This window comes from Vulpes lagopus, chromosome 3, assembly GCF_018345385.1.
Source record: "Vulpes lagopus strain Blue_001 chromosome 3, ASM1834538v1, whole genome shotgun sequence".
In the NCBI taxonomy this organism is placed as follows: Eukaryota; Metazoa; Chordata; class Mammalia; order Carnivora; family Canidae; genus Vulpes; species Vulpes lagopus.
In genome coordinates, this window is record NC_054826.1 from 45,135,456 (window position 1) to 45,156,252 (window position 20,797).

Here is a 20,797-nt window from a genome sequence, read left to right on the forward strand (position 1 = left end):
TTTGCTTAAGAGATTTCAAGCATAGTTAAACAAAGATGTGCCAATATCTAGCAGCAAAGGAACTCTGCCAACATCATAAGCCCCTCTGTACCTGCTCTGGCTTAATAGCTTTGGTAAGAACTATTCATTTGAACACTTATCCTAAGACTCTATAATCCTGGGCAGCCCCGGTGGTACAGCGGTTTAGCGCCGCCCTGCAGCCCAGGGTGTGATCCTGGAGACCCGGGATCGAGTCCAATGTCAGGCTCCCTGTGTGGAGCCTGCTTCTCCCTCTGCCTGTGTCTCTGCCTCTCTCTCTCTCTCTCTGTCTCTATGAATGAATAAATAAATAAATAAATAAAATCTTTAAAAAAAAAAAAAGAAGAAGAAAGACTCTATAAACCTTACAACAACCTGATTATTCCATTGAAGACACAGAAAACAGTTCAACAACCCAGGACTGGGACCCACATCCATTTGCCTTGACGTGTATGTTTTTCCTTCTCACTTTTTCTTTCTCTCCTCTTTTTCTTCTACTACTTTTCAGATTCCTTTCTTTTCCTTCTAGTCTATCCAGATTTCAGGGCTACCTTTGCACCCATACCAGAAGTATCACCTATCCCTGTGGCTTCAAGGTCATCTGTTTTCATGACCCTGCATCTGGTGGACTAAGAGGGATACCAGCTGCCCTTTCTTTGCTGAGCGCAGAGCCCTGAGTAGCACACCAAGATATGCAGAGCCTGGAAGCTGAGGACCCCAGGAATCTGAGTTTCTGAGTCATTGAAGACAGTGCAGGTATTTCAGTGAAAAGGTCTAAGCCTTTCCAGAATGAATAAAGAGTATATTGAAGGTGATAGTTTTTTAAAATACCATATTTGGAGAACTTGAATATTTCTGGCCAAAAGAATGTCATATTGTGACCAAGGGAACTGAATAAAAGAGTTCAGTTATGGTACTTTGTGGATGCAGAATAATTGCATTTTAACAGACCTGTGTTTTAACCATTAAATGTTTTATCTTTAACAAAGGATGGGATCCCTGGGTGGCGCAGCGGTTTAGTGCCTGCCTTTGGCCCGGGGCGCGATCCTGGAGACCTGGGATCGAATCCCACGTTGGGCTCCCGGTGCATGGAGCCTGCTTCTCCCTCTGCCTGTATCTCTGCCTCTCTCTCTGTGTGTGCCTATCATAAATAAATTTTTTTAAAAATTATCTTTAACAAAGGAGCCAAGAGAGGATCCCTGGGTTGCTCAGTGGTTTGGCGCCTGCCTTCAGCCCAGATGTGATCCTGGAGTCCCGGGATCGAGTCCCACATCAGGCTTCCCGAATGGAGCCTGCTTCTCCTCTGTCTGTGTCTCTGCCTCTCTTTCTCTCTCTCTTTCTCTCTCTGTGTCTCTCATGAATAAATAAATAAAATATTTTTTTTAAAAAAGGGAGCCAAGAATATTCAATGGGGAAAAGTGTATTTCTTCAATAAATGATATTGAGAAAACTGGATATTCGCATGAAAAATGAAATTGGTCTCCATCTTGTACCACTCACAAAAATTAACTAGAAACGGGTTAAAGACTTAAATCTAAGATCTGGAACCATAAATTCCTAGAAAATATAGAGGGAAAGCTCCTCTTTTCAAATATTGTATATTTATTCATGAGAGACACAGAGCATGAAAGAGAGAGGCAGAGAAACAGGGAGAGGGAGAAGCAGGCTCCCCATAGGGAGCCTGATGTGGGACTCGATCCTGAGTCTCCAGGATCACAACCCAGGCTGAAGGTGGCGCTAAACCGCTGAGCCACCCAGGCTGCCCAGGGTAAAGCTCCTTGACATTGATTGGTCTTGGCAATGATTTTTTAGATATGACACCAAAAGTACAAGCAACCAATGCAGAAATAAACAAGTGGGACTATGTCAAACTAGAAAGCTTGTGTACAGTAAAGAAACAAACGGTCAACAAAATGAAAAGGAAGTCTATGGAATGGGAGAAAATATCTGCAAACCACATATCTGAAAACGAGTTAATATCCAAAATGCATAAGTAACTCATATAACTCAATAGCAAAAACAAATACAAAGTCTAAGCAAACAGTAATCCAATTTTAAAAAAATCTGAACAGACATTTTCCAAATAAAATATACAGATGGCTATCACATCACTAATTATCAGGAAAATGCAAATCAAAGCCTAAATGAGATAATTAATACCTCACACTTGTTAGAGTGACTATTACCAAAAAGACAAGAAATAAGTGTTGGTGGAGATGTGGAGAAAAGGAAACAACTTGTTAACTGTTAGTGGGAATGTAAATTGGTGTAGCCACTATGGGAAATAGTATGGAGATTCCTCAAAAAATTAAAATAGGACTACTATATAATCTAGCAATCTACTTCTGGATGTATATCTGAAGGAAATGAAATTACTGTTTCAGATCTGTAACCCCATTTTCATTACAGCACTGTTTATAATAGCCAAGATACAGAAAAAACCTAAATGTCCATTGATGGGTGAATGGATAAAGAAATTGTGATATATATATATATATATATATATATATATATATATATATAATATAATATAATATAAAATTATTCAGTCATAAAAAAGAAGGAAATCCTGTTATTTATGATAATATGGGTGAAACTTGAGGTCATTATGCTAGATGAAATAAGTCAGAAAAGAACAAATGCTACATGATCTCAATTAGGTGAAATCTATGTGGATTCACTATGTGGAATCTAAAAAAACCAAACTCATAGAAACAGAGAAGAGATTGGTGGTTTCCAGGGGGTGGAGGAAATGGGTGAAGGTGGTCAGAGGGTATCATCTTCCAGCTATAAGATGAGTAAGTTCTGAGGATGTAATGTATAGCATGGTGATTACAGTTAACAATACTGTATGTTTGAAAGTTGCTAAGGGAGTAGGTATTAAAAGTTTTCACTACATATACAAAAATTGTAACTATGTGAAGTGACAGATGTATAAACTAACCTTTTTGTGGTAATCATTTCGTGGCACATACATCAAATCATCATATTGTATACCTTAAACTTATACAATGTTATATGTCAGTTGTATCTCAGTAAAGAAGGGGAAAAATAAAAAATAAAAATAAAAAAAAATAAAAAAAAAAAGAAGGGGAAAAATAAAAATTTACTTTTTTAATTAACGTTTTTCCTTTAAAATGGCCTCTGACACCTGGGAGAACTTCCAAAGGCAAACTGGAATCATCAAGGGGTCAGTAGTACAGGAGGGGTCAATTTTATTCTGATTATTTATTTCTGGAAGCCTTGATTTTTCTCCATTTGCCTAGAAATTCTTAAAGAGCAGAGAAGCCAAAATGAAGTTACAAATGAAGCTAAACTGCAGTCAGAATTCCTTAGGGTTAACAAGGAACCATGGGGTTATTTAAGAAAAAGTTTTCTGTCAGGGTCTGATTTGGCCCCACTGACAAAATAAAAAATTCTTAGTGAGATGAGGGAATCCATATGGGCAAGAATGTGGTTATGTAGAGTTCACTAGTGTCAAGAACAGGTTATGTAGAGTTCACTAGTGTCAAAGAGGAGCCATGAGAGCAACTGAAATTTAAATATGCTGTTTTTAATTTTTATGGTGATATTTGTGGTTTCACTACTGGCTATCAAATTCTTAGAAAGCAGAGCAAACTAATGGTACAAATGAGGTAATAGAGAAATTATTCTTAATATATTGGGATAAATGGTGAGTCATCTGGCAACCTTGATTTTTTTTTCCTCCATTGAACAATTAATACTAAGAGAATTTAAACGAGGGCATGATGGAATTTTATCTATTTTTTAATTATTTTTTCCTGTCAGTCTTTGACTTTCCTTCTAGGCCAGTATTAGCTCAAGTGCCCAGCATTAATGGTCCTAGGAAATTAGTTAAATAATATTCAGTTAGGTCATAGAAATTTTATTGAGGTTTGTGAAAGTACATGGGGGTAAAAAAAAAAAATTGCTTTATTTTGTTGTTTGGTGCTATGCATTTCCAACTGGCCAACAGCTTCATGATGTTAAGTATAGACAATGCTTGTGGAAGGTAAAGTTCTATGAACTGACAAAAGCTCAATTAGACCTACTGTGTTTTTGTAAGGATTTTAGATAATTTGTTGGTAGGGATTTGTAGATTGTAGGATTTGTGGACAGCCAACTAACCTCTGAATCTCAATTTCCTATTCTGTAAAAAAGAGGAATTACTAATGATTTCTGTTTCTTATAGAAAGAAGATCTTTGGTAAAGTAGCTCATTATTTATAGACTGAATTGTGTCCCCCCCCCAAATTCATATGTTGAAGCCCTAATTCTCAATGTCTGTATTTGGAATAAGGAAGTAAATAAAGTTAATTGAGGTCATAGGGTATGACACTAACAGGATTAATGTCCTTATAAGGAAGAGGCACCAGAGAGCTCGTCTCTCTCTCCCTCCCTCTTTCTCTCTCTCTCTCCCCATCAAGTGAGGACACAGTGAGAAGGCAGCCTTCCACAGACCAGAAAGAGAGAGCTTTCACCAGAAACTGACCATGATGACATTCTAAGCTTGGACTTCTAGCTTCCAGAGCTGTGAGAAAATAAATTTTTGTTTCTCTGGAGAACCCTAACTAATACACCCATCAAAGCTTTCTAAGCATTAACTGAGTCCCAGTCAATAATTTTGCAGAGGGCAATAAAGAGAGAGTCTGAGCCACCCTAAACATAAAGTACCCACTCAGTAAGGGAAGAGCCAAATATATTTTTTAAAGATTTTATTTATTTATTCATGAGAGACCCACAGAGAGAGGTAGAGACAGAGGCAGAAGGAGAAGCAGGCCCCATGTAGGGAGCCGGATGTGGGACCTGATCCTGGGACCCAGGATCACGCCCTGAGTTGAAGGCAGACATTCAGCTGCTGAGGCACCCCAAAAAAGAGTCAAATATTAATGGAATCCCAACTGAGGAACTTGAGCTATTCTCTAAGGCATGGAGACTAGGAAAAGAGAGACAGTTCTCTTTTTTCTACTTTATTTAACAAAATATGTTAGATACATAGCTGGGATTTGACTGAGTCTAGGTTTTAGTCATGTATTCGCAAAAAAGTATATTTTGCCTTGATTAGTAAATTTAAATATATGCACATTGAACAGGAAATTTCATTTGTGTTGTTTGTGTTAGGTACACTGATCAACGTGTGCCAGCCTAGCACTATGCAATAGATACTTATGGCAAAAACATTTATTGTTCACTGATTATCTCACTCATGTTTCCCAGCTGCCTCCCAGTTAGAAACCAGTTCCAGCCAATGGGTTGTGAGTAGAAATGACTATATCAAACCCTAGGCCAAACCACAGAAAAAGGAATGTGAGTGCTCTGCACTCTTCCCCAGTGATGACAATGTGAGCGTCTTGATCAAATACAGCTATGGCTGTCACTGGGGATGGAGATGCAAATCCCTGGAGTCACCTTTGGAAGTGAACCATGGTTTTTAGAAACCAGGTTGGGGAAGCCACTTCATGCATGGCTATTTAAATTCTAATGAGACTGGGAATGAGGTTACACAGCCTTCCAGCTTGTTTTACCTAAGTCATGGCTAGTCATTTGTTAGGCAGTTTTCTAGAATTAGTGTATGAGAGAAATAGAGCAAAAAAGTTGCTCATGGAAAAAAAAAAAAAGTTGCTCATGTATCTTTTTATGTCTCTAAGTAAGATTGGTCTATTCCATATGAACTCTACGGCCCAGTCACAGATATAATTACAAACATTACTATAGGGCATATCTTATGGAATAACAAGTCAACTGTAAACACAAGTTTAAGTGGCTATAGTTGTTCTTATTGTCTGTCAGAAAGAAATGTCTGATCATAATGATAAATTATTACTTTAGGAAACATCTTGAGTAGATAGGACCTACTTCTCATGAACCTTTGGGAATGACACAGATTTCAATGTTATCAGTGGCTCCAGCCAAAAGTTTTAGTGGAAGAATTTTTTGACATCTTAAGATGCCAGTACTTGGCATGAGTCTTTGCCTTGGTAGCATTCTGGGGGTCATGTACAGGATAGGCAGGGCATGTTCAACTAGATTGAAAGTCATAGGCTGATGGGTCCTCTCAGGCTATAGCATCTCAATAGACAGGCTATAAAATAATGGCTTTGCCAGGTAGGAACCAAAGCCAGGAGACAGAAAAGTTCTCTGGGGTCATCAAACCCTGTTCTGGGTAAGGATGCCTCTGGTGAAAAGCAAGATTTGAAAACTTAGTTTTTAGCAGTTCTGAGGCTGTCACCAGCAATGAGGCAGTGGGAAAAGGCCTAAAGGAAGCTGCCAAGGCTTGCATACATAAGGGAAGGTGCTTCTGGAACCATTAGCATATTGTTGAAAGTGACAGCAGTAATGTGAAGAAAGTGATGGGGGAAGGGGGTGGAGGAGAAGATATCTGGAGAAATTGTCATTGCTAGAGTGTAGTAGAGGCTGCCTCAAGCCCTGGTATGAAATCTGCTGAGCAGAGTGGACCAGCAATACCTGGGATATGGGCACTGCTGGTAGCCCACTGCTGTTGCCAGTTGACAGCAATTACTCCCAAAGAACAACTCTAAATTCATGAAGATAATAAATAAAAATCTTTAATAAAATAAATAAATAAATTCATGAAGATGTTGCTCATTAGGTTGAATGTTTGAAATCACTGGACACCCCTCCTAGTGGATTCCATTTAATAAATTACATGAAAATGCATGACACTCTTGAGTATGTCAGTTCTGAAATGAACGGTAAGTACACTAGAAAGGCCACTTAAGTCCATTTAAAACAGGCTAGGAACAGGGACCTGGGAGATACTTGCTTGTATTGTGGTAAAGAAATGTTAATAACAGCATTGCAGAAAGTGGTAAGACAAAGGTTGGAATGTGTCTCTAGGTGTGCCCTCAAAGGCTTACACCTGGAATGTTGTACAGAATTATCTAAACTATCTTAGGTAAAAGTTGGGTGCATCTCTTGTTAGATATGGATCCTCTTCTATGGTATGGAGGCATAATGGAGAAAGTTCATTGCACAAAAGCAAAAGAGTAATAAACTATTCAAATACAACTGAAGACCTCCATGAAACTGTGCACTAGAGTGAAAAATACTGAGGAGAGTTTTGTACTGCTAGGTTGAATACTCGTATTACAGGTAGTGTTAGTACATTTATAGTGTGACTTTCTTTCCTGTTCTGGTTGTATATGATATACAGTAGCCAATTGAAGCAGGCACTGTTAGTGCCTTACCCAATATCCGCTAGGCCCAGCTCTGCAGCTGTGGTAAACAATTTCCACCATGATAGCAGCTCCCTACCCCAAGGGCCTGCCTCTCTGCTTAGTGGCTCTCTGCAGCATCAGAGGAGTTTGCTGAGCCACACACTGGAGCAACTCGAAGGGCAGGAGAGTTAATGGCCCAGAAACAACTCCCAACAATAGAGAAGGAGAATGGTGAACTAGTGCCCTAGCCTTCCAGCCTGTGATAGAAAAATTCTGAGATGCCCTCCACACAGTTTCACAGAATGTGCTCAAGACATTTGAGCCCCCATCTCCCACTGTGGTAATCTGCTAATTAATGTACCCAATCTTAGTTTTTCTGTCTTCCTGTCTCATTGCTTATCCCCTAGATGTGCTTCCTGGGATCACTTCTCAAAAAACCAACTGGACCCATGTTCTTGTCTCAGGGTCTGTCCTCCAGATAAACAGAACCAACGGGATAAATAGATTGATCTATATCTGTACCTATATCTACATCCACATCTATATATATAGAAAGAGAGATTCCAAGGAAATGGTTCACACAATTATAGACTGGTGAGTTCAAAATCTACAGAGCCAATGTTGCAGTTTAAGTCTGAAGGCAGGCAGGCTGCTACAGAACCAGGAAGAGTCAGTCAATGTGCCAGTTCAAAGGCTATCAGGCAGGAGAATTCTTACTCTGGGAAAGGTAAGCCTTTTGCTCTATTTAAGTTTCCAATGGATTGAATAAGGTCCAACCACATTATGGAGGGCAGAGTGCTTTATGTAGTCTACTTGTTTAAATGTTAATTTCATCCTGAAACACCTTCACAAAAACATCAGGATAAGTTTGACCAAACATGCAGGCACTCCAGGGTCCGGTGAAGTTGGTCCATAAAATCAACCGCTACAGGGTCTGATTTGGGAGAAATCCAAACCAAGACACCAAGCGTAGTTCACTCTTCAATTTGCAATGAGAGCAAAAACATCTAAGAAAAGCGTTTGTTTGATAACAATCATCCACCTCAAGAACTGTACTTTGCACTCTTTGACAATTTGTCCACATTCCAGGACATAAACTTATGGCCCCCATTAAGGAGCTCTCTGAGAAAACCAGACCTGGTGTCACTGTCCATGAACTTGATACAGGAAGAGTTCTGGTCCAGGATGAAATAAAAGTTTGGTGTGTGCGCATTCAGTACACTCTGCTTAACATCTGCCCTGATCTTCAGGTATGTTTTGTCTTTCTCTGGAGGAGGCACTTAGTTCTACTAATAGGGAGGTGGGAAGGTTGCTTATTCCAGCTACATACACCACCTTCCCCCAGTCTTAGGAGGGTCCCAAGCCAGTCACAGTAGCTAAAAATGGTCCCTGGTGGTGTCGCTGTCCAAGGTGCTGAATGCTCAAGCCTCCACGTTATGCCTGTTTTTCTGTCCTTTTGTGCTAACCAGTGTTTTTTGGTTTTGTTTTTAAAGATTTTATTTTTTTTCAGAGAGAGAGAGAGAAAAAAAAAAACGAATGGGGGGAGGGAGAAGCAGACTCCCCACCAAGCAGGGAGCCCGATGCGGAAGGCAGATGCTTAACCGACTGAGTCACCCAGATGCCCCCTATTTTTAATGCTCAAAAAGATGCCGAAGACTGAAAGAGCAGGGTTTTTGAGACATAGACTAGAATTAAGGAGTAAACACGAGATTTTGGCTTCTGCTGAGGTTTGTTACAGGATTTAGGGCTCAGGCCTATGTGTCTCCATTCACACTGAAGAATCAACATTTTTTTGCAGTTGCATATTCCCAGAACAAATTCTGGTATTTAGCACAATTAATAGAAGAGAGCAGAGCTAAACAGAGCAACCAGGGCTGCAGCTTGTAGACTATTAACCAAAAAGGGGAGGCACAGGGGTGCCCTGGGGTGGCTCAGTTGGTTAAGTGTCTGCCTTCAGCTCAGGTCATGATCCTGGAGTCCTGCAGTTGAGCCCCGCATTGGACTCCCTGCTCAACAGGGAGTCTGCTTCTGCCTCTCCCTCTGCCCACCCCCCAATCCCCACTCATGTGCTCATGCTCTTTTTCTCTGAAACAAATAAGTCTCTCTCTCTCTCTCTCTTTTTTATTTTTATTTTATTTATTTTATTTTTTTTTTTTCTCTCTCTCTTTTTTAAAGGGAGGCACTGTACTTTGGCAATCTCTGGCTTGGAATTTTCCTCTTTCTGACTTCCTACATCCAGTCCATCAGAAAGCCCTGTGACTTCTATCTTTGAAATATTTCCCTTGGATCGGTCTACTTTGTCTCACCTCTGCCACTTCCCTGACAACAATGATCATGGTCACTACTGCCGTCACCACCCCGCTCTAAAAGTTCTAGTTACCATCTTTGGTAATCGCTGGGATCATCCCTTTAGGATAGCATTTTCAAAGTAGACTGAGTCTAGGTATATGGCCTAAGTGGCTTGTCAGAATATGCGCACCAGGGGATCCCTCGGTGGCTCAGCGGTTGGGTGCCCGCCTTCGGCCCAGGGCCTGATCCTGGTGTCCCGGGATCGAGTCCCACGTCGGGCTCCCTGCATGGAGCCTGCTTCTCCCTCTGCCTGTGCCTCTGCTTCTCTCTGTGTCTCTCCTGAGTAAATAAATAAAATCTTTAGAAAAAGAATATGCGCACCAAGTTGCATCCTCATCAACCTTGTATAAGGGTGCGAGAGTCACTCTTGCACAAGTGGCAAAAGCTCTAAGAGGCAATACATTTGCTTAAAACACACAAAAATGGGTGCGACTTATTGTATGCAAATCTCCCTCCATAAAAAGAACAAAAGAAATACATTACAAAAAAAGAAGAAGAAAAGCCCCGAGAAATGATCCTGTGCCGTGGCTGGGGTAAGTGTGTGCAGACGGGGGGTCGAGGCCCAACTCGCCGAGCTTGCCCACGGCAACCCGGGATTTCAGAGGGTAAGGGAAGCTCCCCGAGGCCGCACAGCTGCGAGCCCTGGCGCGGGGCTCGGTTCGTCGCCTGCGGCAGCGGGGCCGCTTCCTCCTGGGCGCGCCGGGCGGGTGCGGCGGCGGGGATGAGGAGGGGGAGGGGGGGAGGGGAGGGGGCGAGGCGAGGCGAGGCGGCCGCGCGCGCCGCGGGGGGGGTTCCGGGAGCCGCGGGGTCGCGGCGGCGGCTGTGACGTCAGCACGCCGGCCGCCGCGTCCCAGGGCGGCTCGGGGCGGGGGCCCGCGGTCGAGCAGCTCCGCCGCCGCCGCCGCCGCGGGTGTGCTGCAGGGGCCCGGCCGCGCCCGCCGCCGCCGGTCGCTGGCCCACGCGGGACCGCCGCCCGCGACAGCTGCCGCCCGGGAGCCGGGTGCCCGGGGCGCGCCATGAAGTCCGCGCGCAGCTCGCGCGGGGCGGGGGCGGGGGGCCGCGGCGGCTGGGGCGGGGGGCGGGGCGGCGGCGGCGGCGGCGGCGAGGGCGGCCACGCGGGCAAGGGCGGCTCCGGGGCGCGGGCCCCGTGTCTCGGGCGTCCGGGGCCGGGGGCGCGGGCGGCGGGGGCGGGGCGGGCGGCGGGGGCGACGGAGGGCGGCGTCAGGCAGGAGTACCGCGCCTGGAACCCCTTCCGCTCCAAGCTGGCGGCCGCCATCCTGGGCGGCGTCGACCAGATCCACATCAAGCCCAAGGCCAAGGTGCTGTACCTGGGCGCCGCCTCGGGGACCACGGTCTCCCACGTCTCCGACATCATCGGCCCCGACGGCCTGGTCTACGCGGTCGAGTTCTCCCACCGGGCCGGCCGCGACCTGGTCAACGTGGCCAAGAAGCGAACCAACATCATCCCGGTCCTCGAGGACGCCCGGCAGCCGCTCAAGTACCGCATGCTCATCGGGATGGTGGACGTGCTCTTCGCCGACGTGGCGCAGCCCGACCAGTCCCGCATCGTGGCCCTGAACGCCCACACCTTCCTGCGCAACGGCGGCCACTTCCTCGGCGGCGGCGGCGGCGGCGGCGGCGGCGGCGGCGGCGGCGGCGGCGGCGGCGGCGGCGGCGGCGGCGGCGGCGGCGGCGGCGGCGGCGGCGAGGGCGGCCACGCGGGCCAAGGGCGGCTTCCGGGGCGCGGCCCCGTGTTATCGGGCGTCCGGGGCCGGGGGCGCGGCGGCGGGGGCGGGGGCGGGGCGGCGGCGGCGGCGGCGGCGGCGGCGGCGGCGGCGGCGGCGGCGGCGGCGGCGGCGGCGGCGGCGGCGGCGGCGGCGGCGGCGGCGGCGGCGGCGGCGGCGGCGGCGGCGGCGGCGGCGGCGGCGGCGGCGGCGGCGGCGGCGGCGGCGGCGGCGGCGGCGGCGGCGGCGGCGGCGGCGGCGGCGGCGGCGGCGGCGGCGGCGGCGGCGGCGGCGGCGGCGGCGGCGGCGGCGAGGGCGGCCACGCGGGCAAGGCGGCTCCGGGGCGCGGCCCCGTGTCTCGGGCTTCCGGGGCCGGGGGCGCGGCGGCGGGGGTGTTGTTTTTCTCTTGTCCATTAAATGGCACAAAGAAACAGTGCATCAGTGAGGCCAGACAGTTTTGCCGCAATAACCATCAGTCCCTGCATCTCCGCATCTTCACATCCCTCAAGAGCTAAAGTAAGAGCTGCTGATGGGAACCCGTCAAGGAACAGCCTGAGCGTTGTGCTTTACTCATCACTTCGGACCCTGACGTCCCCGGGCTCCTTCTCACGCGCGCTTTCTCATCACGGGGCAAGGGGGGGAAAGAGCTGGGGAACCGCTGATGGGCCTGTGAAGTCCGCCTCGGGACCCAAGGACCGTTTCGGTTTACGTTGACTTAAGTCGCATGACCAAGCTGGACTCCAGGGAATGGCGCTGGATATTGATGGATGATGGTACAGTGTAACACATCCAATCTGTCTGACTCTAAGCCAGAGTTCTAGTACACTACGTGTGTTTAGTACTTTTCAACCAAGCCCTTTTGTCTTCTCTAATACTTACTCAGCACCCCCCGCTGGGATGGCTTTGTTAACCATTTCCCTTTTGTTGTAAAGCAACAAGGGCTGCTGAAGGTAAACTGGTTGCCCAAGTTTGCATAACCAGTTAGGAGATAGAATTTGAATCCCAATCTTTTGGGCTCTAAATCTGCTGCTATTTCCTCTATACCAGTGGGATCATACCTCTCACCTACATGGCCCACACTGGACAGGCTGCAGGTCCCCACATGTAGACACACAAAGAACAGAGTTCTGTAGTTTCCCTGTGTGCTTTCTTCCACCTCTCTGTGCTCTCCTTTGACTTCAAAATAACACAGCCAGGCAAGGGGGTACGATGTGGGTCTACTTTGCAAAGCGTTCCCATTGCAAGGCGTGACATACCCGAAATGGTATCACCAAGTGTCTTGTCTGAGAAACAGCCAGAAAAATGACTTCAGAAAGTATCTGTTTCTGAAGGGCATTTCCTGCAGACCTTGAGTTGCTGGGCTCATTGCGTTCCATTCTGGCTCCCTAAACCAGTCCAAAGGGACTGGGAGAGTAAATAGTCCCAGGGAAGCTGGGAATGTTCCCAGACCAGACCTTTAAAAAGAGATTTTATTTATTCATTCACTCATACATTCAAAACAAAACAAAAAAACATTGCCGAGGTCATTGATAGTCTGGGAATGATTGCTCACTAATGCATTCTTTGGAGAATGGTTCTGCCTTCCTAAAGATGTGCTGGGGGCAGAGATTGCAGTTAGTCTGCATTTTCTGAGAGGATATTTCCTGAACAAAATAGGATAAGTCAGATTTTTTTAAAAGGCATCCATCCCTCCACTCTTCCCCTCCTCCCCCACCACATGCACACCAATGCTATACTGCAGGGGGTGAACTACCGTTCAGATTTGTTGGCCAGTTGGACTCGGAGAATAGGGGGAATGGAATAAATGCCTACAAAAACCCAAACCAATCATTTCAAAAAAGAATGTGAACTCTTCATTACAACTCTACAAAGCAAGGATCGTTATTTCCCTTTAACAGATGAGAAAACTGCGGTTCAGAGAGATGACATGACTTGCTTAAGATTCTCTAGTAGGGCTTGCAGCCAGAAATCAAACGCATAGGAATCTGACTCCAAAACCCTTTCTCCAATCCTAGGCTTATTAACTTGATGCCAGGATGAATCCCCGAGCTGGGGATGGACTCCCAGGAAACTTCCATGATATGACAGGATCCAGTCCTTCTCAGAGTCAGCTCAGCCTCAAAAAGGAGCACTTGGTTTCTCCTTACAGGGAAAACTCAGCCTCTTTCCTTGGCATGAGCCCTCCCATATACACACAGGGACAATTTATAGTCCATGTCTGAAGCTGCTTGGAGTGGGAATATCAGAGGAGAAATGGGACACAAATAACCTCCTTAAAGAATGTCTGAGTTGCAGATGGGTTTCCAGGCCAATGGAAGAACACTGTAAGTATCAAGAGAAATATGGGACTAAGAGCTAAGGGAATAAAGGAAGGAAGCTGGAACTTGGTTTGGAGAATTAAAGGCAGGTAAAAGTATGGGACTGGAACTCCAGTTGGGCAGCGAGGCCCAGGAAGTCAGCTGCAGTGACACTGGGCACCCAGGACGCTCAGAGCCAAGCATGCTTGGGTTCCTAGAAGGTATTCAATTGTGATCTCTAGGGGTCTTAGATCACTTAGGCCTTCGTCACAAAGTACAGTCTGGGTTGCTTAAGCAATAGCTATTTTCTCACAGTTCCGGTGGCTGGCAGACAGTCCAAGGTCAAGGTGCCAGCAGGATTGGTTTCTAGTGAAGCTCCTCTCCTTTGCTTGTTGATGGCCTTTTCTCTGTGTGTTTGGTATGGGAGGTGGGGAGGGCAGAGGGAGAGCTACCTTTGGTAGCTCTTTCTCTTCTTACAAGGACACCAGTCCTATGAAATTAAGGCCTCACCTTTATGACCTCATTTACCCTTAATTACCTCTTAAAGGCCCCATCTCTAAGTGAAGTCACACCGAGGGTTAGATCTTTAACACTTGCCTTTGGGGCAACACTGTTCAGCCCATAACACAAGGGTGGGATAGGAACCTTCGGCTAAAACGCCTGGCTTACTGGCTTGTGAGAATTGACTGAGGAAACCAACATGCACCGTGAAAATAACTGGACCGAACTCTGCGTGTTGTCTCTCCTACCTTTCCTCTCTTGTCAATATAAGATGACAAGGTAGCTGAGAATTAAGAATTAGCATAAAGACCTGGAGAGAACTTAGCAGAGCTTTCAGAGCGGCCTGATGTTCAAGCTGAAAGGCGGATGGAAATTGCTACTGAGGGACGCCTGGGTGGCTCAGTGGTTTAGTGCCTGCCTTTGGCCCAGGGCATGATCCTGGGGTCCTAGGATCAAGTCCCACATTAGGCTCCCTGCGTGGAGCCTGCTCCTCCCTCTGCCTATGTCTCTGCCTTTCTCTGTGTGTGTGTCTCTCATGAATAAATAAATAAAATCTTAAAAAAAAAAAAAAAAGAAATTGCTACTGATTTTCAGAGAATCAGCAGCCCTGCAAAAGCCACACTGGAGCCTGGCCTGAGTGTCAGCACATGGCCAGCGGCAGCCACCTCTGCAGCAGGTGCAGGGATGGAAGAGACTGGTCTTCAGAGATAGGAGTGATGAATTCCACGCCAAAGCAAGTCAGCAGAAGCTGGGGGTGCAGAGAACACACAGATCCAGTCTCACCTATCCTCATCATCACCATAATGTCTGTCAGCCTCCTCCTGCCCAGATGTCTCCTGAGATGAAGGGAGGAAGGCTAGGGAGGGAAAAGACCCGAGAGACTGGACCTTTATCCAAAACTGGAAGAAACCAACTTCTTTTAAATTGGCAGTCTCCTTCCTAGCTGCAATCCTGCTACGCAACAAGATGCACACCTGAGCTGCAGTGTGTATGTTTGGATTCTGCTTCACTCATATTTTTCAAGTACTTAAGAGGTCTCAGGCAGAGAGCTAAGCATTATTTGGTTTTGAAAGATATTTTAAATTTATTTCTTTTTAAAAATATTTTATTTATTGAGAGAGAGAGAACACAAGGAGGGGAGCAACAGAGGGGAGGGAGAAGCAGGCTCTCTGTTGAGCAGGGAGCCAAATGTGGGGCTGGATCCCAGGAGCCAAAGGGAGACAGTTAACTGACTGAGCCACCCAGGTGCCCCAAAATGTTATTTTAAATTTATTAATAAGAACAAACATACCAGCAAAATACTGAAATGAAACCCTGTAAAATGGACACTGGTATTGAAGCTACTTTTAACATCTGGTCTGGAGCAAGAGAACACATGAAAGCCCCTGGCCTGTGGCCTGTCCCTCTTTCTACCCCTGGCCTACCCCACACCCTGAAAGGCCTCATACACATGTCTGTAGCTTCCTAGCCTTCAAGTCCAAGATCTGTCCCCATGCCCTTCAGTAAACAGCCTCCTTTAAGGCACCCCATGAGGCTAGAGTTACAAACTGGAAGTGTGGTCCACTCTCAGGAGGACTGGACCAGGGAAAAACAATAGAAGTAGGCCCAGGCTGCTCAGGCTGGGTTCTGGTGCTTGATGCATGTTCTAGAAGATGGGGACATGGGCTCCTGGGATGCATGGCACTTACTGCCTTTGGACTCCTTGCCCTAGGGGGCAAGGTGCAGAGAGAAGAGATGCAAGCCAGAGCAAAGCCCTGTAAAGTACAGAGCCTGGGGCAGGGGCCCTGGTTGCTGATGTCTTAGACTGGCCCCTTCGCCTCTCCACCAACCCACATGTCAACACTCCTTCTTAAGGAGGCAAATCCGACTCTTCCAAGTAGTCTTCCAGGCCTTTGGGCTCACAGGAAATCCCTCTTCTGAAAGCTTTTGATTTAGCTTCTGGTTGGGCTAGCACTTGCTATGCACATTTACTATGCTTCCAGACACATTATTGAACTAACCACCCTTTGAGAGGCAAGTATTATCACCCCCATATGAAAAGTAAGGAAACTAAGCCTCAGGAAAGTGATATGAATCCTCCAACATGGTTTATTTAGAACGTGGGAGAGCAGGGCGCCTGGGTGGCTCAGTCAGTTGAGCATCTGACTCTTGGTTTCAGTTCAGGTCATGATTTCATGGGCTGTGAAATGGAGCCCTGCCTGGGGCTCCATGCTTGTTGGGGAGTCTGCTTGAAGATTCTTTCCCTCTTCCCCTTCCTCCGCTGTCTCTCTCTCAAATAAACAGAGAGAGAGAGAGAGAGAGAGAGAGAGAGAGAGAGAGAGAAAGGGCACCTGGGTGGCTCAGTGATTGAGCATCTGCCTTCGGCTCAGGTCATGATCCCAGGGTCCTGGGATGGAGCCCCATGTTGGGCTCCCTGCTCAGTGGGGAGTCTATTTCTCTCTCTGTCCCCCTCCTTGCTCGTGCTCTCTCTCAAATAAACAAATAAAATCCTAAAAAAAAAAAAAAAAAGCTGGGAAAGCAGGATTGTGTTGCTTCTTTAAGTTAGTGAAATTAAAATCAGGTGCTCTACGGAAACACTGGGTCTCCATGTTGTCAGTCCTGCAGGTGATTCTATTGTGCATCCAGGACTGACACCTACTATTTAAACTTCCATACCATTCTTTTTTTTTTTTTAATATTTTTTATTTTATTATTTGAGATAGAGCAAAAGAGCACAGAAGGAAAGGGACAGGGAGAAGCAGACTCCCCAATAAACAGAGAGCCCGATGCGGGGCTTGATCCCAGGACCCCAAGATCACAACCTGAGCTGAAAGCAGATGCCCAACTGACTGAGCCACCCTGTCGCACCACTTCCATACCACTCTAATTGATTTAGTGCAGTATTTTGAATAACTGGAACACAATAGCTGAGCTTTTCTTTGGTGCCTGCTGGTACTCGGGGCCTCTGACAGCCCAGGATACTCCCCAAGATTCCAAAGAGGAGGAGGGTTGAAATCTGTGCCTGAAAACAAAGTTATTAATGTTCCTGTCCATTTGGCCCCTGAGAGCTGCATGCAGATCATACTGTCAGGAATCCAACTGAGCTGGGAGAGAGCTGAGCTCAGGTGTCCAAGTGAAGTCTTTAATTACTGTCATGGAATAAGCAAGAGGCTAAAACTAGAGAACGTGCCGACTCCCCCTGTTTCATTTCCCTCCGTGGAATGGCCCTGTCTGAGGTCAGGGGACTGAGAGGTCCGTGGGGGTGAGGGCTGGGGATCATCTTGCTGTTTCCAGCACCTGGAAAAAAGGCTTCAGCAATTTTGTGGACCTTGAGGTGGGCGATGGGAGGGATGAGGGGAAAGGTGAGGAGTGAAGTTTTGAGTTCTGAGTCAGAGAGAGAAAAAGCGTCCTCATTTTCCCTGGCTGCCTCCTGCAGGTGGCAGAGATGCCTGGGGAAGACTCTAAGGCCTCAGATAAGGAGACCTGGAAACAGAGGTCTACCCTGTCGGGTAGAAATGTAAATTTACCTGGGAGGGGGCGGCGGGCGAGGCCTTCAGAGAGTGCAGTGTGCAGGCTGTGCACCCAGTCTGGCACGGGGAGGCACCTGCCCCCAACCCCACCCCATGTCTGCTGCGTGAAGCCTTTGTGATCACCTCTGATCAGACGTGAGAGACTGCACACTCCTAGTTGATCAGGAGCCAGGATCTAGGAGTTCTCAATACATAAATTGTTGTGAATGGGCTTTTCTGTCTTATGAGCAAAAACAATGATAGATTTCTTTCCAAAATATTGCCTTTTTCTTTGTACTTCTCATGCTTGCCGTTTCTATTCCCTGGTGGCCGTCAAGCCTCCCATCTGTCCATTAGATACTTTTCCACCTACTGCTTCCAGCCAAGCCTCTGCCTGGAGGTCCTGTGCCTTGAAAACATCACCTAGAAATTCTGGGGATCCTCTAATTTATAGCCAGTCAGAAGCACAGGTAACAACCCAAACTTCTTGTTGTCATCTGAAGTTGGGAGGGTGGGTATCTTGTGTTTCTGAGCCCTCTGCCTGTGGGATTTGAGGCTCTCTCCAGATAAAGAATGTCAGAATTGAGTGGAATCGTAGGACAGCCAGCTGGTGTTGAAGAATTGGTGGTGTTATGGAAAACAACCCCTGTTTTCGCTTGGTGGAGTTGGGGCACAGAACCAACTTAGGAAGTGATTAGGTCATGAGGGCAGAGCCCTGTCGAATGGCATTAGTGCCTTATAAAAGAAATGCCCAAAAGATCTCTTCCCCGTCTGCCATGTGAGGGCACAGCAAGAAGCTGCCATTCTGCAAGCTGGAAGAGGACCTTTACCAGAACCCAACCATGTGGACACCCGGATCTCAGACTTCCAGACTCCTGCAGTGGGACAAACAGGATTCGGTTGTCTATAAACTGCCCCGTCTGTGTCATTTTGTTTCAGTAGCCTGAAGGACTAAAACAGGCTGGCCTTCAAAGCCCTCCAAAGGCCAACTTTTGACTACTTTGATCTTGTTTCATATCACTCTGAACATTATGTTTTAGCAATTCTGAGTTGCTTGTATCATCTTGTGTTTCAAACTTACCGGCCTTGCTCATAATTACTGCTTCCTACAGTCTACTTTCTTCTCCACATCACCTATTTGACTTACTCTTTCCTCATACTTTAAGACTTAGCTCAGACATGTCCTGTAGATAGTTTTCCCTGTCTCCTCTTTGGTCGATCCATCCCTTCTCTGCTTAGGCTAGAATAAGTGCCTCGCTTCCCTATTCCTGTTGTTCTGCATTTCATTTGGTTAAGGAATTTACATCTTATTAAAGTTGTTGTTTGTGGATAAAAAAAAGAAATTCTAGTTATATGCCGTATGTATGTGGTGGAGTGTCCTATCTCTGCCACAAAGGATGACTTCCAGAAACGCTGGACAAGAAGAACTGAGGAAGAAACCAAGAGTTATTTTTATGGAGAGAACCATGTCTTCCTCATCTCCTCCTGTGAGTCTAATTTTCTCTCACCCAAACCTCCTTCCTTCCCACTTATTTGTCCACCTCACTGCCCTTAGGAATGGTAAATCATTCAACCCCATGAGGGCCCCCAACACTCTGATCCATCATTTTTTACCCCTCCTTCAACTCCCTGCTTCCTGTCCCCAAGTTCTCCCCTCCTTCCTTACCAGGCTAAGAAAGCATGGCCCATTATAGTTATTTCCTGGCTGAAATCCTTGTCCAATTCTTTTCTGAACCCACCTGTTTCTTGGAGCATATGATCAAATGGAAACAAAGCTGCCAATATATATTACTAACACTCTTTTTTTCAACTTCTCCTAAGGTCCCAAGTTAACTGGCACATTACCTACCCTCCAAGTTATCAGGTGACTAAAGCTTCACTTCTTCATAACATGAATAACCATCCTTTTATCCTGACACAGCTGCTGGCCCCTAGTCCAACACCACATATTTTAGGTTTTTGGTATTTAGTGGCATTCCACTTCTGATCCAACTTCTGTATCAGTTGGGATAGGTATATAAGTGGATTATATCAGGTGATAGGTATATCAGCTGTGGTAACCACGCTCTGTGCCTAAATGAACAATTTATTTTCTCCCTCATACTGACTGCAGCACCTTCATTATCTGGTGGGTGAGTGAGGAGATAGGGCCACTGCTAATTTTAGTCACTTAGCGCCTGCTCTGTCATAGCTTGATCTCTATCTTAAATACTGCTGGTTGTTATAACAGAGGGAAAATATGGCTCTGGAAGGTCTCAAACAGGTGATTAAGTGATCTAGCTGAGAAGTAGGGCACATCATCTCCAATCACAATTCACTCACTAGTTGGCCAGAACTAGTCATATGAATCTACCCAAACATAAGGTTGCTAGGAAGTGCAATCCTACTTACTATGTATCTGAAAGGTGGAATGCTGAAATTTTCTGCTGAACGACATTAATGATGACAACAAGAAGATACAATTATTAACTTCATCCTGCATGTAGTGAGACACATGGAGTCAAAAAATTTGGCTAATATCATGTGCCTCATAAGTCAGAGCAGGATTTAAATCCATGCCCCAGAATATTTGCTTTTAACCACTACTCTACACTTTAAGCCATCAGCAAATAACTTTTGTCTTCTTATTATTATCATGTAATTTAATTGTGATGTGCTCAGAGAATGTGGTCTTGTTTTTGTTTTGTTTTTGTTTTTAAAGATTTTATTTATTTATTCAGGAGAGACAGAGAGAGAGAGAGAGAGGCAGAGACACAGGCAGAGGAAGAAGCAGGCTCCATGCAGGGAGACTGATGTGGGATTCGATCCCGGGTCTCCAGGGCCACGCCCTGGGCCGAAGGCAGGCACTAAACCACTGAGCCACCCAGGGATCCCCTGTGGTCTTGTTTTTTGAAGTTTATTGAGATTCTGTGGTCTTGTACATGATCAATTTTTGTAAATGTTCTTAGTGTGCTTGAGAATAATGTGGATCCTCCTACTGTTGGTTGATAATTCAATGTATGACCTTGAGGTCGAGCTTGACTGCAGTGTTCAAACCTATGTTTTGCCAACGTTTTGTTTACCTGTCAATAATTGAAAGAGGTGTTGAAATATCCCAGTGTGATGGCAGTTTCAAAATGACTTAGCATTTCATCAATTTTAGCTTTATTTTGTGGATATTTTATTACTCACACATATATTTTAGTTAGGTCGTCCGTTTAACTGAACTTTTTATGATCATGTAATGGCCCTATTCCTACTGAT

At 46.1% G+C, this 20,797-nt stretch overlaps 1 protein-coding gene across 1 annotated transcript; it reads left to right on the forward strand.

Annotated features, from left to right (window-relative positions):
• Window positions 1–6,690: 6,690 nt before the first annotated feature.
• Window positions 6,691–14,129, forward strand: FBLL1 (fibrillarin like 1). The gene is made up of 5 exons (XM_041748478.1): window positions 6,691–6,730; window positions 8,285–8,445; window positions 10,178–10,346; window positions 10,580–11,179; window positions 14,113–14,129. Exons 1-5 carry the CDS (start codon window positions 6,691–6,693, stop codon window positions 14,127–14,129), a joined length of 987 nt encoding a protein of 328 aa, XP_041604412.1.
• The last annotated feature ends 6,668 nt before the right edge of the window (window positions 14,130–20,797 follow it).

Excerpts from the sequence above, each read along its gene's own strand:
- FBLL1 (XM_041748478.1), top strand. The coding sequence starts at position 6,691 with ATGCATGACACTCTTGAGTATGTCAGTTCTGAAATGAACG. Across the intron at positions 8,446-10,177 it reads ACATCTGCCCTGATCTTCAG|CTGCGAGCCCTGGCGCGGGG; the intron begins GTATGTTTTGTC and ends GAGGCCGCACAG. Across the intron at positions 10,347-10,579 it reads CGGGGGGGGTTCCGGGAGCC|CGCGCGGGGCGGGGGCGGGG; the intron begins GCGGGGTCGCGG and ends CCGCGCGCAGCT.